General features: G+C 42.5%; 2 protein-coding genes across 4 annotated transcripts in view; both read left to right on the top strand.

The window, feature by feature from the left end:
* The window catches only part of LOC117385218 (nuclear receptor coactivator 2-like), a 34,684-nt gene extending 16,765 nt beyond the window's left edge, over positions 1–17,919 (top strand). The window contains exons 8-22 of the mRNA XM_033982488.2: positions 403–550; positions 901–1,859; positions 2,190–2,431; positions 6,075–6,267; positions 6,620–6,832; positions 7,411–7,626; positions 7,827–7,899; positions 8,033–8,189; positions 8,568–8,810; positions 9,709–9,786; positions 9,877–10,162; positions 11,119–11,338; positions 12,103–12,187; positions 12,290–12,364; positions 14,462–17,919. Of these exons, the coding sequence (XP_033838379.1) occupies positions 403–550; positions 901–1,859; positions 2,190–2,431; positions 6,075–6,267; positions 6,620–6,832; positions 7,411–7,626; positions 7,827–7,899; positions 8,033–8,189; positions 8,568–8,810; positions 9,709–9,786; positions 9,877–10,162; positions 11,119–11,338; positions 12,103–12,187; positions 12,290–12,364; positions 14,462–14,473 (3,200 nt within the window). The 3' untranslated portion in view covers positions 14,474–17,919. The remainder of the gene's footprint in view (positions 1–402; positions 551–900; positions 1,860–2,189; positions 2,432–6,074; positions 6,268–6,619; positions 6,833–7,410; positions 7,627–7,826; positions 7,900–8,032; positions 8,190–8,567; positions 8,811–9,708; positions 9,787–9,876; positions 10,163–11,118; positions 11,339–12,102; positions 12,188–12,289; positions 12,365–14,461) is intronic.
* A 3,118-nt stretch (positions 17,920–21,037) lies between these two features.
* The window catches only part of LOC117385602 (ATP-dependent 6-phosphofructokinase, platelet type-like), a 28,718-nt gene continuing 26,032 nt past the window's right edge, over positions 21,038–23,723 (top strand). For all 3 annotated transcript variants that reach the window (XM_033982893.2, XM_055228579.1, XM_055228577.1), the window contains exon 1: positions 21,038–21,304. In XM_033982893.2, the coding sequence (XP_033838784.1) occupies positions 21,196–21,304 (109 nt within the window). In that variant the 5' untranslated portion in view covers positions 21,038–21,195. The remainder of the gene's footprint in view (positions 21,305–23,723) is intronic.

Here is a 23,723-nt window from a genome sequence, read left to right as displayed (position 1 = left end):
CTGTTCTGTGACCCACAGAAACACTGCTATGGACTTTGAGGAGAGACACGAGAAGAAGCAGGGAAAGCACCTGTGTTCAACTCTGCAGAAGACTGCCTCCTCTCCTGTTTCTTTCTGTGCAGAAAACTCTCATCTCTCACAAAACTCATTATAACCTGTTCCAACCAGCACTTTTGCCCACCTAACACAGCCTTGCACTGTGTCTCTCATTTTATAAGTCATCTGCAGATAAAACTCCTATTTAAAACACTGCAAAGGTGGTGCAAAAGTCTTTTTAAGCAACCCATGGTGTTCAGTGTGTGTTGACAGGTGTGGTCAACAGTTGTCAAATGTGAAGGAACTGAAAAATCGGGGGCTTTGCATTTTGTGATAAAAGTTAAAGATGTCCCTGTGTTTCTGCAGTGCTCCACTGTGGCCACGCCCTCAGCCCTCTGTACCGCTTCACTCTGTCTGATGGGACCCTGGTCTCTGCTCACACCAAGAGCAAACTGGTGCGATCTCCAGCTACCAACGAACCACAACTCTATATGTCCCTGCACATCCTACAAAGGTAATACCACATCCTACAGAGGTAATACCACATCCTACAGAGATGACACATTTTGTAGAGGTGACACATCCTACATAGGTAACACCCTGCAGAGGTAACACCACATCCTACAGAGGTAACACCCTACAGAGGTAACACCACATCCTACAGAGGTAACACCCTACAGAGGTAACACACCCTACGGAGAAGTAACACACCATACAGAGGTAACACATCCTACAGACGTGACAGATCTTACAGAGGTAACACACCCAACAAAGGTAATACATCCTACAAAGGTAACACTCTACAGGTAATACTGATGCTGTCAAGTCACAATTTAGTATCTGTTTTTGTTTTTCTGTTTCCAGGGAGCAGAACATGCCTGACCTGACATCTGACACACCAGCGCCCCCTACTGTTGTCCCGAAGCCTGTGTCTCCTCTGAGCTCCTCTGCTTCCTCTGCTCTTTCTCCAGATGCAGGGGCTGCCTCCTCTGCTCCTCACCCCAGCTCCTGCTCTTCTCCCCAGGCGCGCTCCTCTGCCCCTCACCCCAGTTCCTGCTCCTCTCCCCTGGGTCGCTCCTCTGCTACTCACCCCAGTTCCTGCTCTTCTCCCCAGGGTCGCTCTTCTGCTCCTCACCCCAGCTCCTGCTCCTCTCCTGGGGGGCACTCCTCTGCCCCTCACCCCAGCTCCTGCTCCTCTCCTGGGGGCCGCTCCTCTGCTCCTCACCCCAGTTCCTGCTCCTCTCCCGGGGGTCTCTCCTCTGCCTCTCCACCTCCTCCGTCGCTGGGCAGCCCCTACGTCTCCTCTGCGCCTCACCCCTCCACAAACTCACCTCCATCGCACAGAAAAAGCCCGGGTTTAGTCGCCAGCAGCAACTGTAGCAGCAAAAACAATTCACCGCAACAATCTCCATCTTCAGTCGGGAGCTCATCAAAATCCAGAATGAAAAAGTCCACATCACAAAGCCCTCCGAACATTACCAAATTGGGTTTAGAATCCGATCTGTTTCTTGGAAGCGAATCCAGCGAGGAGCGATCCAAAGATGATCTAGATGGAAACCTGGAGGAGCTTGGAGGTGTCTCGAATCAACTTTTAAATGCCAAAGGTCACACCAAACTTTTACAGCTCCTCACCAACAGTAAACTGGAGGCTGTGGACCCAGGCTCGCCCGATGAAGACCAGGGTAAAGAGGGGGACATGGGACCAGGAGCAGGGCAGGGAAACCATTCGTCGTCTCTGAAGGAAAAACACAAAATCCTGCACAGACTTCTCCAGAACAGCTCCTCCCCCGTGGAGCTGGCCAAGCTGACCGCAGAGGCCACAGGTGAGGAGCACAGACACAAAAATGAGACAAACTAAATCATATCTGATAGAGCGCTGAAGAAACACAAATGTTCAAATTATTTTATATTGTCAACATAAAGCTTTTGTGACTTGTAGACTTACTCACAGTGGTAGTAACCAATATAACCAAGAGTAACCAAGAGTAACCAATCTTTTACTCAAGTACTGTTGTATTGTATATATATAATACTGTTATTATATATATTGTACTGTTACACTGTACAATATATTACTCAAACAGTATGGGATCTGAAAACTTCAATTTGTGTTAAAAGTTACTCAAGTAAATGTAACCTGCCCACCTCTGCAGGTAAGGAGAGTGCGACAGGTGCAGCTGCAGATCCAGGTGAGCCGACAGCAGCGGAGGGCGACAGAAAACAGGAGCAGGCACCAGGGAGCCCAAAGAAGAAGGACAATGCTCTGCTGCGCTACCTGCTGGACAGAGATGATAATGGCATCCTGGACAAGGCACTGAAGATGGAGTCGAGTGATGTGGGCAGAATGAGTGTGAAGACTGAGAGGCAGGAGCAGGGCTTTAACGTGGGACCACAGGTGAGACTCAACCAGGGTATAATATACTTTACCAGTCGAAAGCTTCGAAAGTGTTTAGTGTTTTTTTTTTCTTTATGTTTACTACTTTTTACATTTTATATACATACAGAAGACATCAGTTATATATAGTAAGATGTGTGGAATTATGTAGCAAAGAAAACTCAATATTTTTTTATAATTTATATTCAAATATACAAGGGTGGTTTACAATCTGCTTTGGGATATTTAAGTTTCAATTTCCAACGATACTAGCCAGACCTCTGTGTCAAAGCCTGATCTCGTCAGATCTCAGACGTTAGCAAGGTGAGGCCGTGTTAGTACCTGAACTGGAGACTGCTGGGAATACCAGATGCCACAGTGGACAGCGGTGTCAAAAACTGCTGTTGTAATAATAATAATAATACATTTTATTTGTTAGGCGCCTTTCAAGGCTCTCAAGGTCGCCGTACATCAAGACAATAAAACAGTGTAAAATGATTAAAAATACATTTAAAAACAAATATAGATTAAAGCAAATATAGATTAAAAGACAGTGCAGTTATGGTCAGAGTGGTCAGGGTGAGAAGGCCTTTCTAAACAGATGAGTTTTGAGTTTAGATTTGAAGTGTGAGAGTGAGTGTGTGTTGCGGAGGTCGTGAGGGAGGGAGTTCCAGAGCTGGGGAGCAGAGCAGCTGAAGGCTCTGCTCCCCATAGTGACAAGACGGGCAGGAGGGACAGTGAGGTGCAGGGAAGAGGAGGAGCGGAGGGAGCGGGCAGGTGTGGAGATGTGAATGAGGTCAGACAGGAGGGGCCAGGTTGTGGAGAGCTTTGTATGTGAGGAGTATGATTTTGTAGTGTATGCGGTGCGTGATGGGGAGCCAGTGGAGCTGGTGCAGGTGTGATGTGGTGATGGGAGGGTGTGTGTGTGATGATGCGGGCAGCTGAGTTTTGGACCAGTTGGAGTTTATGGAGTGATTTTTGTGGGAGTCCAAACAGAAGAGAGTTGCAGTAGTCTATACGGGAAGTGACCAGGCTATGGATGAGGATGGCGGTGGTGTGTGGGGTGAGTGAGGGACAGAGGCGGTGGATGTTTCTGAGGTGGAAGTAGGCGGACCGGGTGATGTTGTTGATATGGGGGGTGAAGGAAAGTGTCGAGGATGACACCCAGACTCTTTACCTGAGGGGAGGGGGAGATAGAGGAGCCATCAATAGATATGGAAAAAGGATTTATTTTGCTTAGGGTGGATTTGGTGCCAATGAGTAGGAGTTCTGTTTTATTGCCGTTAAGTTTGAGGAAGTTTGAGGTGAACCAGGTTTGTATTTCTGTGAGGCAGTCTGTCAGGGAGGAGGGTGGAAGTGTGGAGTTGGTTTTACTGGAAATGTAGAGCTGGGTGTCATCCACGTAACAGTGAAAGTGAATGTGATGTTTTCTAAAGATAGAACCAAGGGGGAGAAGATAGATTAGAAAGAGCAGAGGACCGAGGACAGAACCCTGAGGAACACCTGATGTGACAGGGAAGGGGTGTGAGGTGAATGACTTGAGCTGAATAAACTGAGAGCGATCTGAGAGGTAGGAGTGGAACCAAGAGAGGGGAGTACCAGAGACACCAATGGAGGAAAGTCTGTCAAGGAGGATGGAGTGTGAAATGGTGTCAAATGCTGCACTGAGGTCTAGCAGGAGGAGGATGGAGAGTGAACCAGAGTCAGCAGAGAGGAGGAGGTCGTTTGTGATTTTCAAAAGGGCAGTTTCAGTGCTATGGAGGGGACGGAAGCCAGATTGAAATTGTTCGTAGATGTTATTGGAGGAAAGATGAGTGTGGAGGTGGGCAGCAACGGTTTTCTCAAGGAGTTTGGAAATGAAGGGTAGGTTTGAAATGGGGCGAAAGTTATTGAGGTCAGAGGGATCAGATCTGGGTTTTTTGAGTATCAGAGTGACGGCAGCAGTTTTGAGGGTGGAGGGAACAGTATCGGAGGTGAGAGAGGAGTGAATGATATCAGTTATGAGAGGGGACAGTGCAGGGATGGAGGTTTTGATGAGGACAGTAGGGAGAGGGTCTAGTTGACAGGTGGAGGATTTGGAGTTCTGAATGAAAGTGGAGATTTGGGTGAGAGAGGGCAGGGTGAAAGAAGATAGCAGGTGCGTTGGGGAAACGGAAGATGAAACAGGTGGGTTTGAAACAGAGGGGTTAAGTTGCTGGTGGATCAGTTGAATTTTGGTGGTGAAGAAAGCAGCCAGGTTATTGCAGAATTCTGAGGAATAGAGGTGAGGTGGAAGTGAGTCCGGGGGTTTGTGATCTGTGAGAGGAGTGAGAATAGTGTTTTTGAGTTACCTTCATGTGAACTGATTGTGCCCTTAGACAAGACACTTCACTCACATTGCCTAGCATGAATGTGTGAGTGTTGGTGGTGGGGCTGATAGTGCACATTGGCAGTGTCAATCCTGTCTGCCCCAGGGCAGCTGTGGCTGTGTATTTTCATAGCCCTTTACAGATTAAAAAAATGTTATTAACATTGTCAGATAAACAAATATTCTGAAGAAGAAAGTAAATGGCTAAATGTTTAATAGTCAAATACTGTGCTGGTGCAGAGCAGAGGTTTTAATGGAAACACTGTGGCCAAGAAATGTCCACTCACGTTAGGGCATCTGATTCATTTAAAATATTTTAAATAATCAAAAGCAAATGTAATCACTGATAATGCTATTTAATTTGAACGACATTTTGACAGTTCTTATTTTGTCTTATTTTGTCTGACATGGAAGCTTTCCTCTCTCCCTCCCCCTCTCTCTCCACTGGTCTTCTCTCTTCCCTGTCTATGCCCCATCTCTCTCTCTCTCTCTCTCTCTCTCTCTCTCTCTCTCTCTCTCTCTCTCTCTCTCTTTTTCCTCTCTTTCTCTATCTTTCCCTCTCACCATCCCTCTCTCCTCTGTGACCACGTGAGCTCATTCACTCTGAGTGTATTTTTAGCCGTAGTTCATCAGTGTAATGACCACAGGAAGAGACTGTCCACTGTCAACAGACCCACCATTACCACAACAGAGAGACACGGAGACAGAGGGCTGCTCAAAATGGCTGAACAAATAAACAAACCCTTTATAAAATGTTAGACCCATGTTTATCACAGTAAATCATGTTGTTTCCACCCAATTGGGAATAACATAAAAAAAAACATCCAAATTATTCCAGTTATTATTATCATGTATATAATGTTACGTATCAATATGTCACTTACCCCATATTTGAGACCTCAGCTCACCAGACTGGAAACCAAAAATGTTTCATTAGACAAGATTAATGTTTGTTTTTCAAGCCAGAATAATTGACAAACTTGAAAAACAATAGAAAAAACATTAATTTGCAAATTAGAACGTTTGACCGTCTTAATACTCAATCATTATCAATTAATTAACTATTTAAAATGTTTAAATAATCATCTATAAACATGCCCCTGTGTGTCAGATGCCCTCCCTGTGTTTCAGATGCCCTTTCTCTGTGTCTCCCTGTGTCTCTGTTGGATCTTATTCTGTGTAAAAGCTGTTAACCCTGTAGCTTAAACCTCTACAAACATGTTCTGAAATGCATGGGATACTTGTATTAGTTTAAAGTTCAGATTTGTTGTGCCATTCTATCGTACATTTAGCTGATGTCTCTGTGTCTGTGTCCAGTCGAGTGAGCTGGAGGACTTGCTGGAGGACTTTCAGAGCAATACCCAGCCGATGGCGTTCCCTGGTGGGCTTCAGCCTCGAGCCTCTGCCCCCTCTGTGTCCTCTGGCTCTGGAGCTTCTGGAGAGCTGTTGCACATGCACATCTCCTCCTCTGGGGGGCAGCACCGAGGATATCCCCCCATCAGTCCTGCAGGTAACCCACATGGCCCAGGGGGTAGTGTAGGATCTGGGTGATTTTGAGCTGAGAAAAAGTTTATGATCTCAAATAGGTAAAAATCTGACCGTTTTGAAAAGCTGTAGCTAACCCTGTCAGCTGAACACAAGCAGTTTGTGATTACGTTGTGAAAGGAGGGGACTTTTTTTGCTGCAGTACCGATGAGTGGCCACTAATCCAACTCAAAGCAGCTCTAAGTTAGCAATAGTCTGTCCAGTTATTTGAATAGCTCCATGAGCTCAGTGTTAAACTAATGACAGTTATAATGTTGTGATGTCATAAGAATGCGCCAAATCAAACTCCTCTCATCTGTCTTCTTCTGTCACTGCAGGTTTCACTGGCCCCAGAGCTGCACCGCCGGGAAGAGCTCCCCCTATAGGCCGGAGCATGTCTGTGGAAAACAACATGGCTGCAGCTCCAAACCTCCCACGGAGCTTCCCTCCTCAGCATCGGAACAACGCGGGGTCCTACCCTCTGATGCAGCAGCAAAGCATGATGGGAGGGCACACAGGCATGGCCAACCAGACCGCCATGGGCTGCCAAGGTAATTAAGGGAAACAAAAAATGTATATTACTTTTATAATTGGGTATTGACCCTTTCACACTTAAGGGTAGTTCAGTAAACTTAATGACACATACTCCTTACTGCAAACAACTGGGGTGTGTTAATTTCAATGTAGTTAGTTGCTCCCTCCAGACAGGTATAAGGGTCTTTCCCTTATACCCTCACCAGTATCCGGCCAGAACTGAAGAAGCCTCTTGGATGAGCAGACAAATGTATTCTCTCTTAAAAACATTGGTCATAATAACATTTCTTTGCTACCTGCCCTTTTAGTTGTGCAAAGTTAACAAAGTTCTTAATAAGGTCTATGCAAAAGTCAATTTACATTACAGTTGAATTATACAGAATAAAACAACAGCTAACAGTGACATAAAACAGTATAACAGTATAGACACATAATTATGGTATTTAGTGATTATTTAATCTAAAACTCATCAATAAAAATGTGTCCAAACCTGTGCGTACTCACTGTTAGGAGTTTGGTTCCCGGTTCAATTTGGTGAATGTCCTTCCTGCTCTTCACCTCCATTTGACAGTATCACATGTGGTGTATTTCACAGATATGATGAGTCCTGGCCCGGTGCAGTCGGGTTGGGGTCCCCAGGGGTCAGCAGGGGGCGCTCCCGGTCACATGATGAGCCAGGGACCTGTAGGAGGGGCCCCAGGTCACATGATGAACCAGGGGATGCACCAGAGTAGAATGACCCCAAACATGACCCCAGCGCTGGCCAATCGCGTTGCACCAAACAGACTCAACATGCAGATGATGGGAAATGGTGAGTGGCTAATTTATCTTTAAAACATTATGTATTTGTTTTGTTTCAAGTAATAGATGTAATATATTCCAGGTGAAAACACCTGGAATATATTTCCCCAATAATAATGGGACAAGACCATAACATGTGTCCTTGTGAGGATGATGAAGTATACCATAATCTGGTCTTAATCTTAACCTTAAATGTTTTTGTCCAATTAGAAATGGAAATGCCGCCCAATCAGACAGCTCCGTGGCCCGAGCGCGGGATGGATCACTATGGCAACCAAAGCAGGTGCTGTCATTTTCTATGGTTTAGATTTTACACTTGAATGAATGAATTAAATTGAATTAAATTGAAACTGTAATTGGTTCAATCTACAGTTCTTGTCTCAGAGGTGAATGCTTGTTGACTTGTCTTGCTTCAGATCTTCATACTCTCATCTCGAGGAGCCCATGCCCTGCTGCACTGACCCGCACGTGGACGAGGGGGCGCTGTTGAGTCAGCTCTGCTCTGTGCTCAAAGACTTCGAAGGGCTGGAGGAGATCGACAAGATGCTGGGGATTCCCTCACTGGCCGGACAGGTGAGACAGCCTGCATGGCTAACTCTGGCACTTTTACATGCTGTACTAACACATGTTGATCAATGTGCACTGTCCCATATTTAATAAATAAACATAAACAGGTGAGGGCTGGACAGATCAGGGTCAGACGGGGGAGACATTTTAGGGAACAGACAGGTGAGGGTCAGAAAGTTGAAACACTTGAGGGGTCAGACAGGTGAGGGTCAAACAGGTGAAACATTTTAGGGAACAGACAGGAAATGTTGGATTTAACAAAAAACAGAGCTGTTCACTTCGAAGCTGTTTATGATTTATTGTTGATTTTAATGTTGATTTTTTTGAAGTTATATCTTTTGCTCATGATAGCGCCCCCCTCTGACGCCTCTCTGGTCTCTGCAGGGTCCCATGTCAGACCAGGACCAGTTCTTAGGTCCTGACTCTGGACTGAAGCCTCCTCAGTATAGCCAACACCTCCAGCCACAGTACGACCCCTCCTACCACCGCCACATGGGGCAGCAGCGAGTTAGCTACCCCCCCATGATGAGGCCGACCCTACACAGACCAGGGGCCCCTCACCAGCCCGGGGGCCCCCAGCCAAATAATCTTAGGCTCCAGCTCCAACACAGACTGCAGGCCCAACTGGTGAGTGCCAATGACAGTAGTTTTCTCAAAATGTGCTAGAGTCTGATGTCATTGAATGTAATTTAAAGGAACTGAATGTAGCCTGTGAGTCCAGAGCCTTAACCTGCAGATACAGACACAAACAGCTGTGTCTCATTCTCAGTTTATGGACAGGCCTCATGTCAAAGAACCTCCAGAATTCACTCACTGAGCTGCAGAGGCTGCACTAGCACTGACTGATAATTGGTCACTGCCTAAACTCCAGCACTTGCAGCCATTCAGATCAGAGAGAAGCCTTTTAGGTTTAAACCAAGTGGATTTCAGCATTGAAACTGGCAACCCAAATGAAAGAGTCATGTGAGGCTCATTCTGCTTTCTGATTGGATAAAGAACCAAAACACCAAATTACATCACAAATGACTTAGCCACAATGTCCAATGTTGAAAGCTATAAAAGCTAAAAGTTATTTGAACATGGTTACCTTGTATCTGGGGATACATGTTTATGGAGTTTAAAATCATAATCTTACATTAAAGGAGACATGTTGTGCAAAATCTGAGTTTTATTTGTTCTTATGTTTTTCCCTTTGTCTTACACAGAGCTGTATTTATCTGACTGATGCATGTTTGACTTATCAGTCTTGGTTTTCAGCTATCCTCCCACTGCTCTGGAGTTAGAGCGATTATTACAGAAATGCTTCTATTATTACTTGATTTTAGTTTAATATCACTAAATATCAGAAAACAGCATTATGTTTTCTTTAATGTCATTTCATGTTTTGTATTGTTTTATTTGCAGTTCCGGTGTAAGTGTTAAGTTGTGTTGATCTACTTAAGCCTCATTCTACCTTTTGATAATGAAATAAAAATCAGTTTTATTTGTCTTTTAAACTTGTTTTTTTTTTTATTCTTTTGCGTAGAACCGTCAGCCAATGGGGAGCCAGATGAGTGCAGTGTCCAACATGAATATGCCAATGAGGTCCAACGTCCCAAACCAGGTCAGAGGAAACTTTGTGCATCGGAGTGACTATTTGCTCACGACAATTCAAAATGAACCTCACTTGAAGCCTCTGCCGTCTCTCCTCCAGGGCAGCCTAAATGCACAGATGCTAGCTCAGAGACAGCGCGAGTTCCTGAGTAACCACCTGCGTCAGAGGCAGCAGCTCCAGAGGGCGCTCATGATGCGAGGGTCGAGCATGCCCAGCGGAGCGATTCCATCTGGGCCCCCAAACCCCCGGCTGGCCCCCGGAGCCCCCCCACAGCCACAGTCCTACCCCTACCCAGGGAACAGCTACGGTACTGGGCTGGCCTCCTCCCCTCCTCCCCTCTCCCCCGTGCCCATGTCCGGCTACAGTGCCTTCTATGGCAGCTCAGGTAGAACTCAAGACTCAACATCATAAAAGCACAAATGAATCAAACTATATTTACAGAATAAGTAGAACTTCTGGTTTTGAACTCTGATGTTTTGTAAGAAAACTCCAAAAGACAAATCTGCAAATGTTCATCTGAAAATTTTTTATTCATGACAAGGTCCATTCTCCACTAAACTGTGCCACTAACCTGCTCCCCGGTAATGCAGTTGTTGTGTCTTTTGGCAAGACACTTTGCCCACTTAACCCCTCAGCAGCAGTAAAGGGGTAGTGCTAGTTGGTAGTAGTTTTAATCACCAGTATTGGCAGTAGCTATGCAGGTCATGTTAGATTAATTGAATTAAGTAAAAAAAATACTAATTTAAATGTTTGTAATTAGCTAATTACAAATCCTGCAGTTCTTTAGGTAATCTCTAAAAGGCTCAGATTAATATGTGCTGCGCCATTGGCTCCTCCAAAAGCACACTGCTGCTCTCTGATTTGGTCGCCAACCAGCGGATGGCCTGTCCCACCAGAGAGTCAAGATGGATTGTTGTGAGTTTGTGAACTTACAAATGTCACGACAATCCATCTTAGGTAGCAAGCTTAGGTAATCTCCTGTCCTCTGTAAAATCCAACCCTCCCTGTGTCAGATGCCCTCCATCTGTGTAAAAGTTGCTAACCCTGTAGCTTACACCTCTACAAACATGTTCTGAAATGCATGGGATTCTTGGATTAGTTTAAAGTTTAGATTTCAGTCTCTCAGTTTTAAATGCACCTGGATGGTTTTAAAATGTGCATGTTGAACTGAATCTAGATTTAAAAAAATAACTCACAATTGTAATACAGCCAATGAGAGATGTGTCCAAATGGCTCAGTAGCAGCTGTAGCATTAGTTAAACTTACACCTATAATATTAGTTTACTTGACTATTGTTTTTTTAGACACTTGTCTCACTCGCCTCTGTGTCGCCCCCTATAGGAATGCCCCAGCAACAGCAGCAGGACTCCTCTGGCTTCAGCCCTCTGCTCTCTCCCAGACAGCAGGCCCAAAGCTCCAACATGATCCAACCAAACCAGGTCCAAAACCCGGCCCAAAACCCGACCCAAAACCAGACCCAGAGTCACACAGGGCCCCCCGGGTACCACCAGCCCAGCGGAGACATGAACGGCTGGGGTCAGAGCAACATCTCCAGCAACAAGTGAGAAAACAGCTGTGTTTTTCTACAAATACTCACACATATGAATAATTTTGTAGTGAATTAATAAGGAATGAATTTATTGACAATGATTTATTGCCATTCTTTGTTTGTTCAAAGATTGAGGCTTAAAGGTCCTATATTACACAAAATGGACCCCGTGAGCTTTAAACCATGTTACATCCTCCAAAACACACCTGGAGTTGTGTTTTGTTTCATTCACACATGTTTGAGTAGCACTTTATTATTAGTCTTGTCTACATCTCAAAACGCTCTGTTCCACCCTGTGATGTCATGAAGTGGTAGTTTTCAAGTTAACAGTTCCTTTTACCTTTTGTTTAGTAGACATTGGCAATTCTAGGTCTGAAATAATCCGAATGATTCTAGTGAAGCTGTGTGGAGTTAAAAAACACAGTGAAGCACTTACTCATGTGGTGATACTCTGTATCACCACATGACATCACAAGGTGGAACAGAGTATTTACTGTTTGAGAGAAGAACTCAGCCTAAATATACAGGTCCATTTAAAATATCTTTGATACCTCTTTTAGAAAAGAATTTTAAAAATTTTAAAATTTCTGTATGAAACTGTCTATTTTTCTATTATCTAAGAACTACAATAAGGAGAGAGCTTGGGGTGGGGATAGGGGGTAGGTGAAAACAGATATTTTTGGAGACCTCAGTCAAGCCTCAAATACAGAACATGGTTAAAATGTAGAAAAGTTGATTCAGTTGTGTAATCCCTGTGATGATCTGGTTGTGTTCAGTCTGTACCAGGGACAATCTGCCTTCCCTCAACCCAACCTCATGTACTCGGAATCGGGTTTGCACATGAGCGGCGTGGGCGACCCGGTGAGGAGCACACTCTTATATTTATGTTTTTATATTTTTACATTTTATGTTTAAATCCCACAGTTCAATGACGTGTTTTTGTGTGTTTGTGTGCGGTCCCAGGTGAGCGACAGCAGTCTGATCCTGGAGCAGTTGGCTGGGATGGACATGCTCCCTCCAGACACAGACCCCTCCTCAGTGAGTCACAATTACACTTGTGTATTTATTTGGTAAAGACTGACAGATATAAGTTTACTCTGCGGATATTTTTGGGTCGATATGTGGGGGCGGTTTTGATTATTTTGCCCAAATTATATCATTTTAATTCACGACAAACTCACCCACAGCTCATTTTCACTACAAACAAGAGAACTGTGCTGTAGGAGATATTTGCTTGTTTTGTTTATTCTAAGATTAGTTTGTTATTTTTGTTTATGTCAAATTAATAAAATTTAGTTTTGCCTATTTGCATATTTGCTGTATATATTTGATCCATCCATCCATTTTCTGCCGCTTATCCGAGGCTGGGTCGCGGGGGCAGCAGTCTAAGCAGGGACTCCCAGACTTCCCTCACCCCAGACACATCCTCCAGCTCCTCCGGTGGGACCCCAAGACGTTCCCAGGCCAGAGAGACATAGTCCCTCCAGCGTGTCCTGGGTCTTCCCCGGGGCCTCCTCCCGGTGGGACATGCCCAGAACACCTCCCTAGGGAGGTGTCCAGGAGGCATCCTGAGCAGATGCCCGAGCCACCTCAGCTGGTTCCTCTCGACGTGTAGGAGCAGCGGCTCTACTCCGAGCTCCTCCCGTGTGACCGAGCTCCTCACCCTATCCCTAAGGGTGCGCCCGGCCACTCTGCGGAGGAAGCCCATTTTAGCCGCTTGTATCCGCGACCTTGTCCTTTCGGTCTTACCCAGAGCTCATGACCATAGGTGAGGGTAGGAACGTAGATTGACCGGTAAATCGAGAGCTTCGCCTTCCGGCTCAGCTCCTTATTCACCACAACGGACCGATACAGCGACCGCATCACTGCATGCGCTGCACCGATCCGCCTGTCAATCTCACGCTCCATCCTTCCCTCACTCGTGAACAAGACCCCGAGATACTTGAACTCCTCCACTTGAACTCAAATATATACTCAAGTTAAAGTATATATTTGATATGTTAATATAAAGATCAGTGCAGGTTGACCAGAGTGCACCTGGGTGGACCTATGGTTTTTCCCAGGAGAGGCAGCAGGAGGCCCTTGTACATGCAGCCTTGTCTGTTTGCCTGAAAACTTAGAATAAACCAATGGAAATGCATCTATGGATGTTGATTTTATTTAAGCTGAACTGTGTTAAGCCCCGTTCCCATGGTGCCTAAAGTGACTATTTGAGTTATGTTTGTTCACGCCTTTGTTGACTAGTTTGGTTGTAATCTTTTGTGAGTGTTTTCTTGTTTTTTTTTGCAGTGTCCTCATAGTGAAATACAAAGTTCAAATACAGTTATATGTGTATTCTACAGGCAGCTGGTCCCCCCAGACAACATATCAGCCTGTGCTGGAGATTTAAGGCTGATCACTGCAAATATCGGCCAACCGATATATCCATCTATCTCTATAGTATAGAAATATGGATAATTTTAATCTTAATATTCATCTAAATGTACTTATGTGTACCAATAACAGTATTTGCTGAGCGCTGGCTGGAGTACACATATGGACAGATCAGGTGCTGCATATCAGGGCAGACAGTTTAAGATCTCACTTTGTCTCAAGGGCAAGTCAGATTTGTATTCTGCAGGCTAACCAGTCCTTATGCAGTCTTGATCTTAACACTTCACACTTGTTTTGTTTTTTGTTTGTATCTACCACCACTCACCATCATCAGTCTAAGTGCCATTTCTTTTCCAACCTGTTATGCCATTTTTGACAGTATATCATTTCTCAATTAGACCGACGTTAGGGGGGACATGTTTTTGGTTTTAGTTAGTTTGGTTAAGATTAGAGCTTTGGGACAGGTTTAAGAAGCAGGTCTCGGCTGGCCTTGTGCAGGGGAAAAAATAAAGCCGCTAAAACACATAGGAACCTCCAGCCAGGTTCTCTGACCAGGAACAGGCTCAGGTCTGGTCCACTGCTCCTGAGGTTTAACCCGGAGACACTGACCCACGTTTCTCTCTGTCTATTGGAAAAGCCTGTATCTGTAGAATGAGGATCTGTCACGAGATGTGTCGTTTTTATCCAAATAATCATAAAGGTGATTCATAAGGACATTTCATGGTTTTAATATAAATCTTGTAAACGTTGCTTTTTTTGTAGAATTTCTGCTGATGCTGAACTTGCTGCAGAAAGTGGAACCGTGAAGCCATCTCTCCCTCAAACACCTGCGCACAAAGAAAAACTGTGGAAGAAACGACTCATCGAGGAGGAAAAAAGGACAGAGATTTTATGCAACAACAACAAAATATTTTTTCATCGAATGTATGAAAACTTTTAAAGGGCCCATATTACTCTGTTTTCTGATCTGTGTTATAATGTTTTCTTATCACAAACAGACCTGGAGTTGTGTTTTGTTTCATTCACACATGTTTAACACACAAACCCTGCATATTTAGACTGAGCTCTTCTCTCAAACTGAAAACACTCTGTTCCACCTTGTGATGTCATGTGGTGATACAGGAAGTGCTTCACTGTGTTTTTAAACTCCACACACCTTCACTAGAATCATTTTGATGATTCCAGTCCTGTAATTGCCAATCTCTACTGAACTAAAGATAAAAAGTTGTTGTTAACTTGAAAACTTTGAGCTTTGAAGATGTAGACAGACTAATAAAGTCAACTCCAGGTCTGTTTTTGAGGAGGTAACAACATTATAACATGGGTCAAAGCTCAATTTTGCGTAACATAGGACCTAAAAACCACAACTGAACTCCTCCAGAACTGCCAAAGAACGGCACGAACCACGAGACCCAAACTGTACTTTTGTAGAAGACAATATGAAAAATATGAGAAATATATACATTTATTTATAGTTTTGAAGAAAATAGATTCTTTGTATGATACATGAAGGCTTTTAATCTATGAAGAGACACATTTTTGATTTTCATATTAATCATTTTGAGCTTTTGCTGTAGATGCTCAGATGATCACACTGTAATTTTGAACTGATTTTTGAAGGAAATATATGTATAATTTTATATTTATTGACACTTTTGACAGATACTTGACCTGAAAAGCACAAAATTACTTCTAATACAGAGAAAATGCAGTTTGACAATCAAACTCCACAAAAACAGATTTTTGTAACGTTTAAAGAGGGGGTATTATGCTAAATTAATTCTTTTTAGCTTTCTGCCATCTTCTAACGTTGTTCTCTCATCAGAAATATGCCTGAAGAGGTTTAAGATGTCATCCATGCATGAGTAATTTAGTGATCTCTTCCAGGCCTTATTCGAACCCTCCTTACGGTTCACTGTAAGATTCTGTACAAGGCTCCGCCCACAGGTCTACATCACTCACACTCCCACACGACTATTCTCCATAAATATACAAAAACATGATACAAAACTGTACACAGCAGCTTCACAAACCTGATGTGATGTGCAGTAGTTTGATTAGTGGGATGCACGATGTGCTATGACAGTGCTCTGAAGGAGGAGTGACTTAGCGCTTAGAGCAAAGTGAGGGGAGACTTATAAAACATGATAATACTAAAAAAAGGCTCTGTGATTATAGTATTTTCAAAACAATAAAAGGTAACATGATAATCTAAATATGTTATGTGTTAGAAGTTAATACCCCACAGAAGTAAAATACCTCCTCTTTAACATTCATTTGGTTTTATGTTTTTACAAGATATTTGTGATTTGCTTCAATTTTGTTTCAACTTTGCCTGACAGTAAGGCAATTTTCATTTTAAAACGTAAAAAAAATCATGCTACTAAATTAAAAAGTAAAAAAAAAACCTCAAGGTACTAAATGAATTATAGTCCGTATTTTCTGGACTGTAATAAAGCATAAAAAACAAGCGAACACGTTTACTCTGGATCTCACTCCAAATCACTAAATCCATTGAATTCTTCATCCTCGGTGTTGCTTCTGAACTTCGTCAACTTGGAAAGTAGATGAAGCACCACTTCCTCTTCTGTCATCAGACTGAGCAGAATACGATTTTCTTTTAGGGGGCAGCGTGCAGTTGCCAGTGTGACAATAACGAAGATGTGAAATGATATATTTTAATAATTTCAGAAATAAGTCGCATCTAAATATAAGTTGCACCCACGGACAAACTATGAAAAAGTGTGACTTATAGTCCGGAAAATACGATACATCAAACTACTAATATTAAATATAGTTAAAAAAAATAGACTTTTTAAAACAAAATAACTCAAATGTAAAACTATTAAGAAATGTATCTTATTCTGAATTCAAGTCATTTTAACATGTGGACATGTTTTTATGGTAAAGATCCTTAATTGTTACACAGAGAGTTCAGTCTTATACTTTTACATTGTTAGGAGCTTTTATCCTAATGCTCCGTTTCTGCCTCACCAGCGAAATCCCAGTGACCAAACTGTTTCACTGTTCAGTACACTTCAGTAATCCACAGCTTTATTCTAATGATGATCTGTGCTACCTAATCTCACATTTTAGCAAAACTGAGATAAAAGAAAGAAGAAGAATTTTAGATATTTGCTGCAGAAAGTAGCATTAGCATTAGCATTAGCATTAGTGTTGTGGTCACCTTAATCTATTTTTACAATCTGTAATTTGGCATTTGGTTTATTTCTAGCCAGATGCCCTCCCTGACCTACCTTACTCCTCCTTTACTCACATAAACTACTCTTTAGACTGCATTTTAAATTTGAAATCACACATTTTTGTTGGAAAATTTCATATTTGATTTTTTAATCCAAGGTGCTTATAGAACCTCCAAAGACGTTTTAGCCGCAGATGTGAATGTGATGTATTTCAGGTACTTTAAAACGACACTGGATTAGCTTTAGCTGTAGATGCTAAACATGTAGCTTAATGCCTTAGAGCCGCCATTTTGTGTCAGTTTCACACTGTTCCATTTCTAAAACCACTCATGGAGAGACACTGCAGGAAAATAGAAACTGTTGGATGCAAATCTAGTATTTTCTCAAAAACAGATGAAAAACATAATACAAAACAAACAAAAACAATACATTTGGCTAGTAATGATTATAATAAAATTCTTACACGCAAAATCATTTAAAAAATAGATAATTTGAAAAGGAGAATCTAGAAAATCTAGTTAAATATTCTAGTTTTACATAAAACTTCAAAAAGAAAGTTTTCCTTGATGTGTCTCCACTTAAATCTTTGGGCTAAATAAAACGTTTAGTCCATTGATGTTGTTTTTTTCGATCTCATTCACCACTTCTGTCCCTTTAACTCTGGACTCAGGGGAACGCCATATTGTATAAAGATATATAGAATCTATGGGGAACACTGTATATATGTCTTTATACAGTCTGTGAGCATTCCCCGTAGACTTTATATGTCTTTAAAGTCTGTGGGGAACACTCATACTTGTAACGATATTTCACTTTTCTGATTTTCCGCCATGTTACATTCCTTCTGTTCTTCAGATCAGTTGCTGTGGTTACGGTAGCCATATTTGATTTTGTGAATGGTTTAATATAAAATGTTTGAATAATGATGTAGTGCTGCGGCTGTACAGAGTCTGAGCGACGCTTCTGCCATAACTGCTGTTAATTTATGATCCACTGTAAATACATATTTTTATGAAAGTATATCCTTTTGTCAGTCGTGTTTTTGTTCGACCAAACACTGGATCTTACACAAAAATAAGGCTAGTGCTCATTTGCAAACGTTCATACTGTGTTCTACTGTTTATTTGGTCCATTTGAATGTCCTATTGGGCACGGCCTTGTTTTGCCTGTCACTTTTAACCCTTCCCTCTTTATTAATGCTTATTAAGATGTCAGGACTTTTGTGAACATGAATTATGATCCTAATAGGCTTCTGGTACTAAGGACTAGTACCACAGAAGAGTACTTTTTAATTTACTTCATTAATATAGTTTATTCTTATGTAAAAAACAAAAAACAAAACACCCTGTTATCAAAATGCACATCAAAACTCTGAATGACAATTATTTTAAAGCTTCAAAATGTAACTTTTAAGACAAAAATAGACTAAAAGCTTTATTTTATTTTGGTTGCATTGCACTGAAAAACATAAACACTTCATCCTTACTGTAAGCGGCTTGTGGACTGATTTGATTATTTATTTACCAGGAAAGTTTACAGCTGTGTGACCTGTGGGTGACCCCAACCAGTGACGTCCACCAGCACCCAAGGGAGACCAGCTATGTTTAAAAAAACCCAGCTCCCCTGGGCAAACTGGAGGTTGCAACAAGGATAGATAAAGTCTCGGGTTCAATTCCCAGACTCTGTTAGGCCTTTCTCTATGGACTTTGCACGTTCTTCCTGTGTCTGAGGGGGTTTCCTCTGGTGTCCCCCATTGACCTAAAACATGCACAATCAGTGGTGGAACATAACGGAGTAAAAGTAATAAAGTACTTAAGTAAACATTTTAGGTATCTGTACGTTACTTAAGTACATTTTAAAGTGTATACTTTTTACTTTTACTTCACTACATTTCAGAGCAGTATCTGTACTTTCTACTCTACTACATTTTTTTCAGTATTTTTCATTCTTGTGTGAGACCTGATGAAAAGGCTGAGGGTTCATAATTTGAGCAAAACAAAAATATACAAATAAAAACGGCTAAAAACGATGAAGTCAATTGTTTCTACTACTTTTTTCTCAAACTCTGCACGAAATAATTTTACTTTTTACATACATTTTTAAAGAAGTGCTTAAATACTTTTACTTAAGTATGCGATACTTTTACTTTTTTTTTTTTTTTTTATATTTATAGGACATACAAGAGATGGATTTAAGGAGGAATGCACTAATATAAATGGTCTGTCTTTTGGAGATATCTTCTAAACCACCAGAGAAAGAGACAGAGCAGTGGCGTGTTCTGTCTGGACTGGCACCAGGGCAGACCGAGTGAACTACGTGCAAACGTGCTGTACTCACGAGACGCACGCTGTCGCTGGAAAGACGCCAAAATTCTTAAGCAAGTCTTAACAAACCCCTTTGTCTTATGTGCAGTTGCATCACTTCCTTATATCTCTTTGTACAATAGCGCGTATCTAGAGTCAAGGCCGTGGTGCGTAAAAACACCTTGGCCAATCCACCTATCGTGCCAAAAGTCAATATCTGGGCTCATTTCAAAACTCTCTCCTCTTTTCACAAAGGCACGGTCCTGGAGCGCCCGGTTTAATGTGAGGAGCGGGTTGGTTAAAAGTGCGCATGAGGGGGCTCTGATTGGTGGAGGAGCTGTCAGAACTGCTGCGTCTGGAGAGCAGAGAGGGGCCAATGGAGACAGAGCGCTCACTCCGGCGGGTTTGGCACACTGCAGCTCATGGATTTGACGTTATCAAAAGTATACGGCAGGCATATTATCCCTTAAAAAACTGCATAAATAATGAATTTATGGAACAATAGTCTCTGTACCAAAGACCATTAAAGGGCCCATATTACTCTGTTTTCTGATCTGTTTTAATGTTGTTTCCTCATCGAAAACAAGAGAAGAAAAACTGGAGTTGTGTTTTGTTCCATTCACACATGTTTAACACACAAACCCTGCAGATTTAGGCTGAGTTCTTCACTCAAACAGAAAACACTTTGTTCCACCTTGTGATGTCATCAAGTGGTGATACAGGAAGTGCTCCACTGTGTTTTTAAGCTCCACACACCTTCACTAGATTCAGTTGGATAATTTCAGCTCTGTAATTGTCGATCTCTACTGAACTAAAGGTAATAGGAGCCGTTAACTTGAAAACTACCTCTTGATGACATCACAAAGTGGAACAGAGCATTTTGAGCTTTGGAGATGTAGACAGACTAATAATAAAGGATTATTCAAATAAATGTGAATGAAACAGAACACAACTCCTGGTCTATTTTTGTTGAGGTAACAGCATTAGGACATGACTTAAATCTCACAGGAGTCCATGTTGTGTCTTATAGGACCATGGGCAGTGAGCAGAGCAGCAGGAGAACAGGCTCAGCAGAGACTCTAGAGTCTTAACAATGTCAACTTTTGATTACATATCTAATTTCTACTAAAAGAGGCAGCGCTGTAAGACACAGACAGCCTGACAGAGACACTTAAGTGTCACTTATAATAGAGAAGTAAAAGACTGAATTTAGACGAAAGATGAGAGTTTTATTCCAAACTCAATCAGTTCATGTTGTGTCCTTGGGCAAGATACTCCACATTTCTCACAGACTGTAAAAGTACAAGAAATGTTTAAAGTATAAAGATTTACTGCAGCAATTTGACAAACACTCAAAGTTTCTATGTAAGTCATGTCTAATATTAAGATCGTAGTAGCAACGCACAACTTAATGGTGGTGGGTTCACACTGCTAATATGGATGAGGAAAGGGATGTTGTTTTGCCTGGATTATTCCACAGTGTGGCATTAAAATAAGTATCTTTCATTTAATTTGAGAGTTTTTTATTGCCAAAAAATATTTTTGTCTCTGCAGAGGGTTAAGTTTGTTATCTCAGTGATTACTGTGGAACATACCAAGCAAAGCTATAGGTCATCTCCATGGAGACACGCAGGTGGCTGATCTCTCCACCAAAAAGTCCCGTAGTTCATCTTCATTATATCATTTTTCAGTTTTTGAATCATATAATCTTGACAGACAGACTGAATTTACAAACGATCACAAAACGTTTTATTACGCAATATCCCACGGGCTTTCAATGAAATGTTTAGTCTGTCCCTAAGTCGTAGTCCCGCCTCCTTGTCCACACACGATCTCCGCAGAGTGGTCCAGCGCGGGGGGCGTGTGCGCTGCTGCAGAGCCCAGTGACAGTGGGCGCTCTTCGGCTTCTTGTGCTCCTCTGGTCCGTCTGCTCCTCTCGGCTCCTCTACCTGCTGTGCACTGCCTCCACCCCGCCTAGGACGCTCCAAACATGGCCAACAATGCCCCCCCGAAGCGCCAGGACACCAGGAAATTTTTCGAGAATTTATCCGGAGAAGGCAAATCCATTGCGGTGCTCACCAGCGGAGGAGATGCCCAAGGTACGTGCCAAATGTGGACTTTTAATGAACACGTTAACAAGATGCGTAAAGTGTGGATAACATACATGTGGTCTGCTGCGGTACAGTGAGCCAAAGGTGCCAAATGTCCCAAACATGTACATTCTGTCCTTTTACGCATGCAATAAATTTATTATTAACATAATTAGACATGTGCCTGCATTTTGGAGCAAGTGACAAGATGTTCCCAAAAAGAGACGCAGCCAACATTACGCGTAAAGCTCACACACAGATCATGATTGATTTGTTTCGCACAGGCCTGTAGATTTCTGCACATTCTATTCTTTTAATCCCAGCTTTTGTTTGTATTGATTAAAATGCGGTTACGCAACAGTCTGTCTCCATTCACCGTCTCGTGTTGTGTCCGGATGCTTTGGCAAGGTCGTAACCTTCATGTACAACTGCCCCAAATAACTCCCAGCGCGCGTGCCTGGTTCTGCTCCATTTGGGGTGTGATAATGAAGCTCGTAACCCGTATCAGAGCGCTTCTATCAACAAGTGATCCAGCGGCGCTCTGAATTATTTAATGCCATTCACTGTACGTTGGTTACGCACGAGATGCCAACGTGGTGTAGGACCCGCGCGCCTGACGCTCTCACGCTCTCACGTCAGGTGTGCGTGGACAGCTGAGTTTGTTTGCTTTGGAGAGAGTCAGCAAACAACGCGGATAATTTAAGATAGGACAGAATCTGACGAGACATTAAAATGTTGCCAGAATCGACCAACAGTGTCTGATCAATAAGGATCCAAACTTTACCAACGCAGTGTAAAATCAGTTCATTACCAGCAGCAGCAGAATTTATGAGGTTTTGGACAGGAATTGCGCGCGTTTACATCATTATAAGGAGTCGTGACTTGACTTTAGCTGAGTGCCTCAATATCTCACTCCAGCTCGTATTTCAAAACAGACTCCTCTAATAGGCGTATCCCGGGACAGTGGAGCATCCATGGACTGACCGTACCGCAGCGCCCTGACGTCACCTCCGTTCAGAGCAGGTCGATTGGCGCAGTATGTGACAGTAGATTGTGATTCTGTCTCACCTTACGGGAAAGAAACAGTACTTCACACACCATAAAACTGCTTTAACTTTACCGGGACGCATCTCACGTTAGCACCAGTGGAACAGACCGATAAGATGTCATGATGTCACCTGAAAACCACCTGAAACCAACCAATTAATAGTCGTATCGGATGCCTGATGGTCCGATGTGTTCCGTTATGAGCCCGTGTCAGTGGTGGAGTAGATGTGATATAGGCCGGATGGCAGTGGGTTGTAGGGTAATGTATTATTACACTGTGAGTCAGCGGCTGTGTCTCCAGAGGGCGTCTTATGGAGGGTTACGTAACCGAATAAAGAGCAGCCAGAGGCGCGCAGTGTTCTCAGGAGGGCCGCTGAAAAGGCCACATGTCACAGTGCTTTGCTCAGATGGGTCAGGGTCAGGAGCAAAGGAGAGAGGTAGAGGAGCAGAGGATGCAGAGAAGAGGGTCAGTTACAGCAGAGTGAGCAGAGGAGGGAGGCAGAGGATGCAGAGGGGAGGGTGAGATGGGATCACGCATATTTAAATCACTAGTTTAGTTTTGTGTGTTCTTTTGGCTCTCACATAGACACTGGCTTCTCCTGGTTTTCCTCTTGGCTCACTCTGCTGTGGCACCAAACAATCACTGTGGAAATAATCAATTAGTCTCATTATTTTGAGTTTGCTGCTCTAAACTGGAACATGGGGTCACAGTGAAAGTGGTGTGAATAATCACTCACTAACCAGAATAGCCAGTTCAGTTTGTAGTCACGACTATTACTACTACTTACTACTACTACTTACCCTCTTCTACTACTGCTACAAGTACTATTACAACTACTACAACCTGTAAATAAATAAAAAAAATTCACCTGCTACACCCATCACCCATTTTCCAACTAGTATTACTGCATCATGAGCATTGCACACTGGCCAACTACTATTACTGCTGCTACTACTGCTGCTGCTGCTGCTACTACTACTACTACTACTACTACTACTACTACTACTACTACTACTACTACTACTACAATTACTACTACTATTATTAGTATTCAATTCAATATATTTTTGTAGAGCCAAGTCACTTTGCAGGGCTTCATAAAACTGTTTTTTTCAAACAACAAACAATGGGTTATAAAATAACTATACTACTACTAATAACTATAAACTACCACCACTACTACCACTACTACTACTACTACTACTACTACTACTACTACTTCGTGTTATCAAACATAATGAATACATTTTGACCATAAAAGAAGTGCTTTCAGAGTTAAAACTCTCATGTTTGCTGTTGTTTATGTACTTGTTTGCTGTTGTTTGTTTACTTGTTTGTTGTTGTTTATTTTCTTGTTTGTTGATGTTTGTTTACTTGTTC

Source organism: Periophthalmus magnuspinnatus, chromosome 17 (genome assembly GCF_009829125.3).
Source record: "Periophthalmus magnuspinnatus isolate fPerMag1 chromosome 17, fPerMag1.2.pri, whole genome shotgun sequence".
NCBI lineage: Eukaryota > Metazoa > Chordata > Actinopteri > Gobiiformes > Gobiidae > Periophthalmus > Periophthalmus magnuspinnatus.
This window is presented reverse-complemented; position numbering and strand designations above follow the sequence as displayed.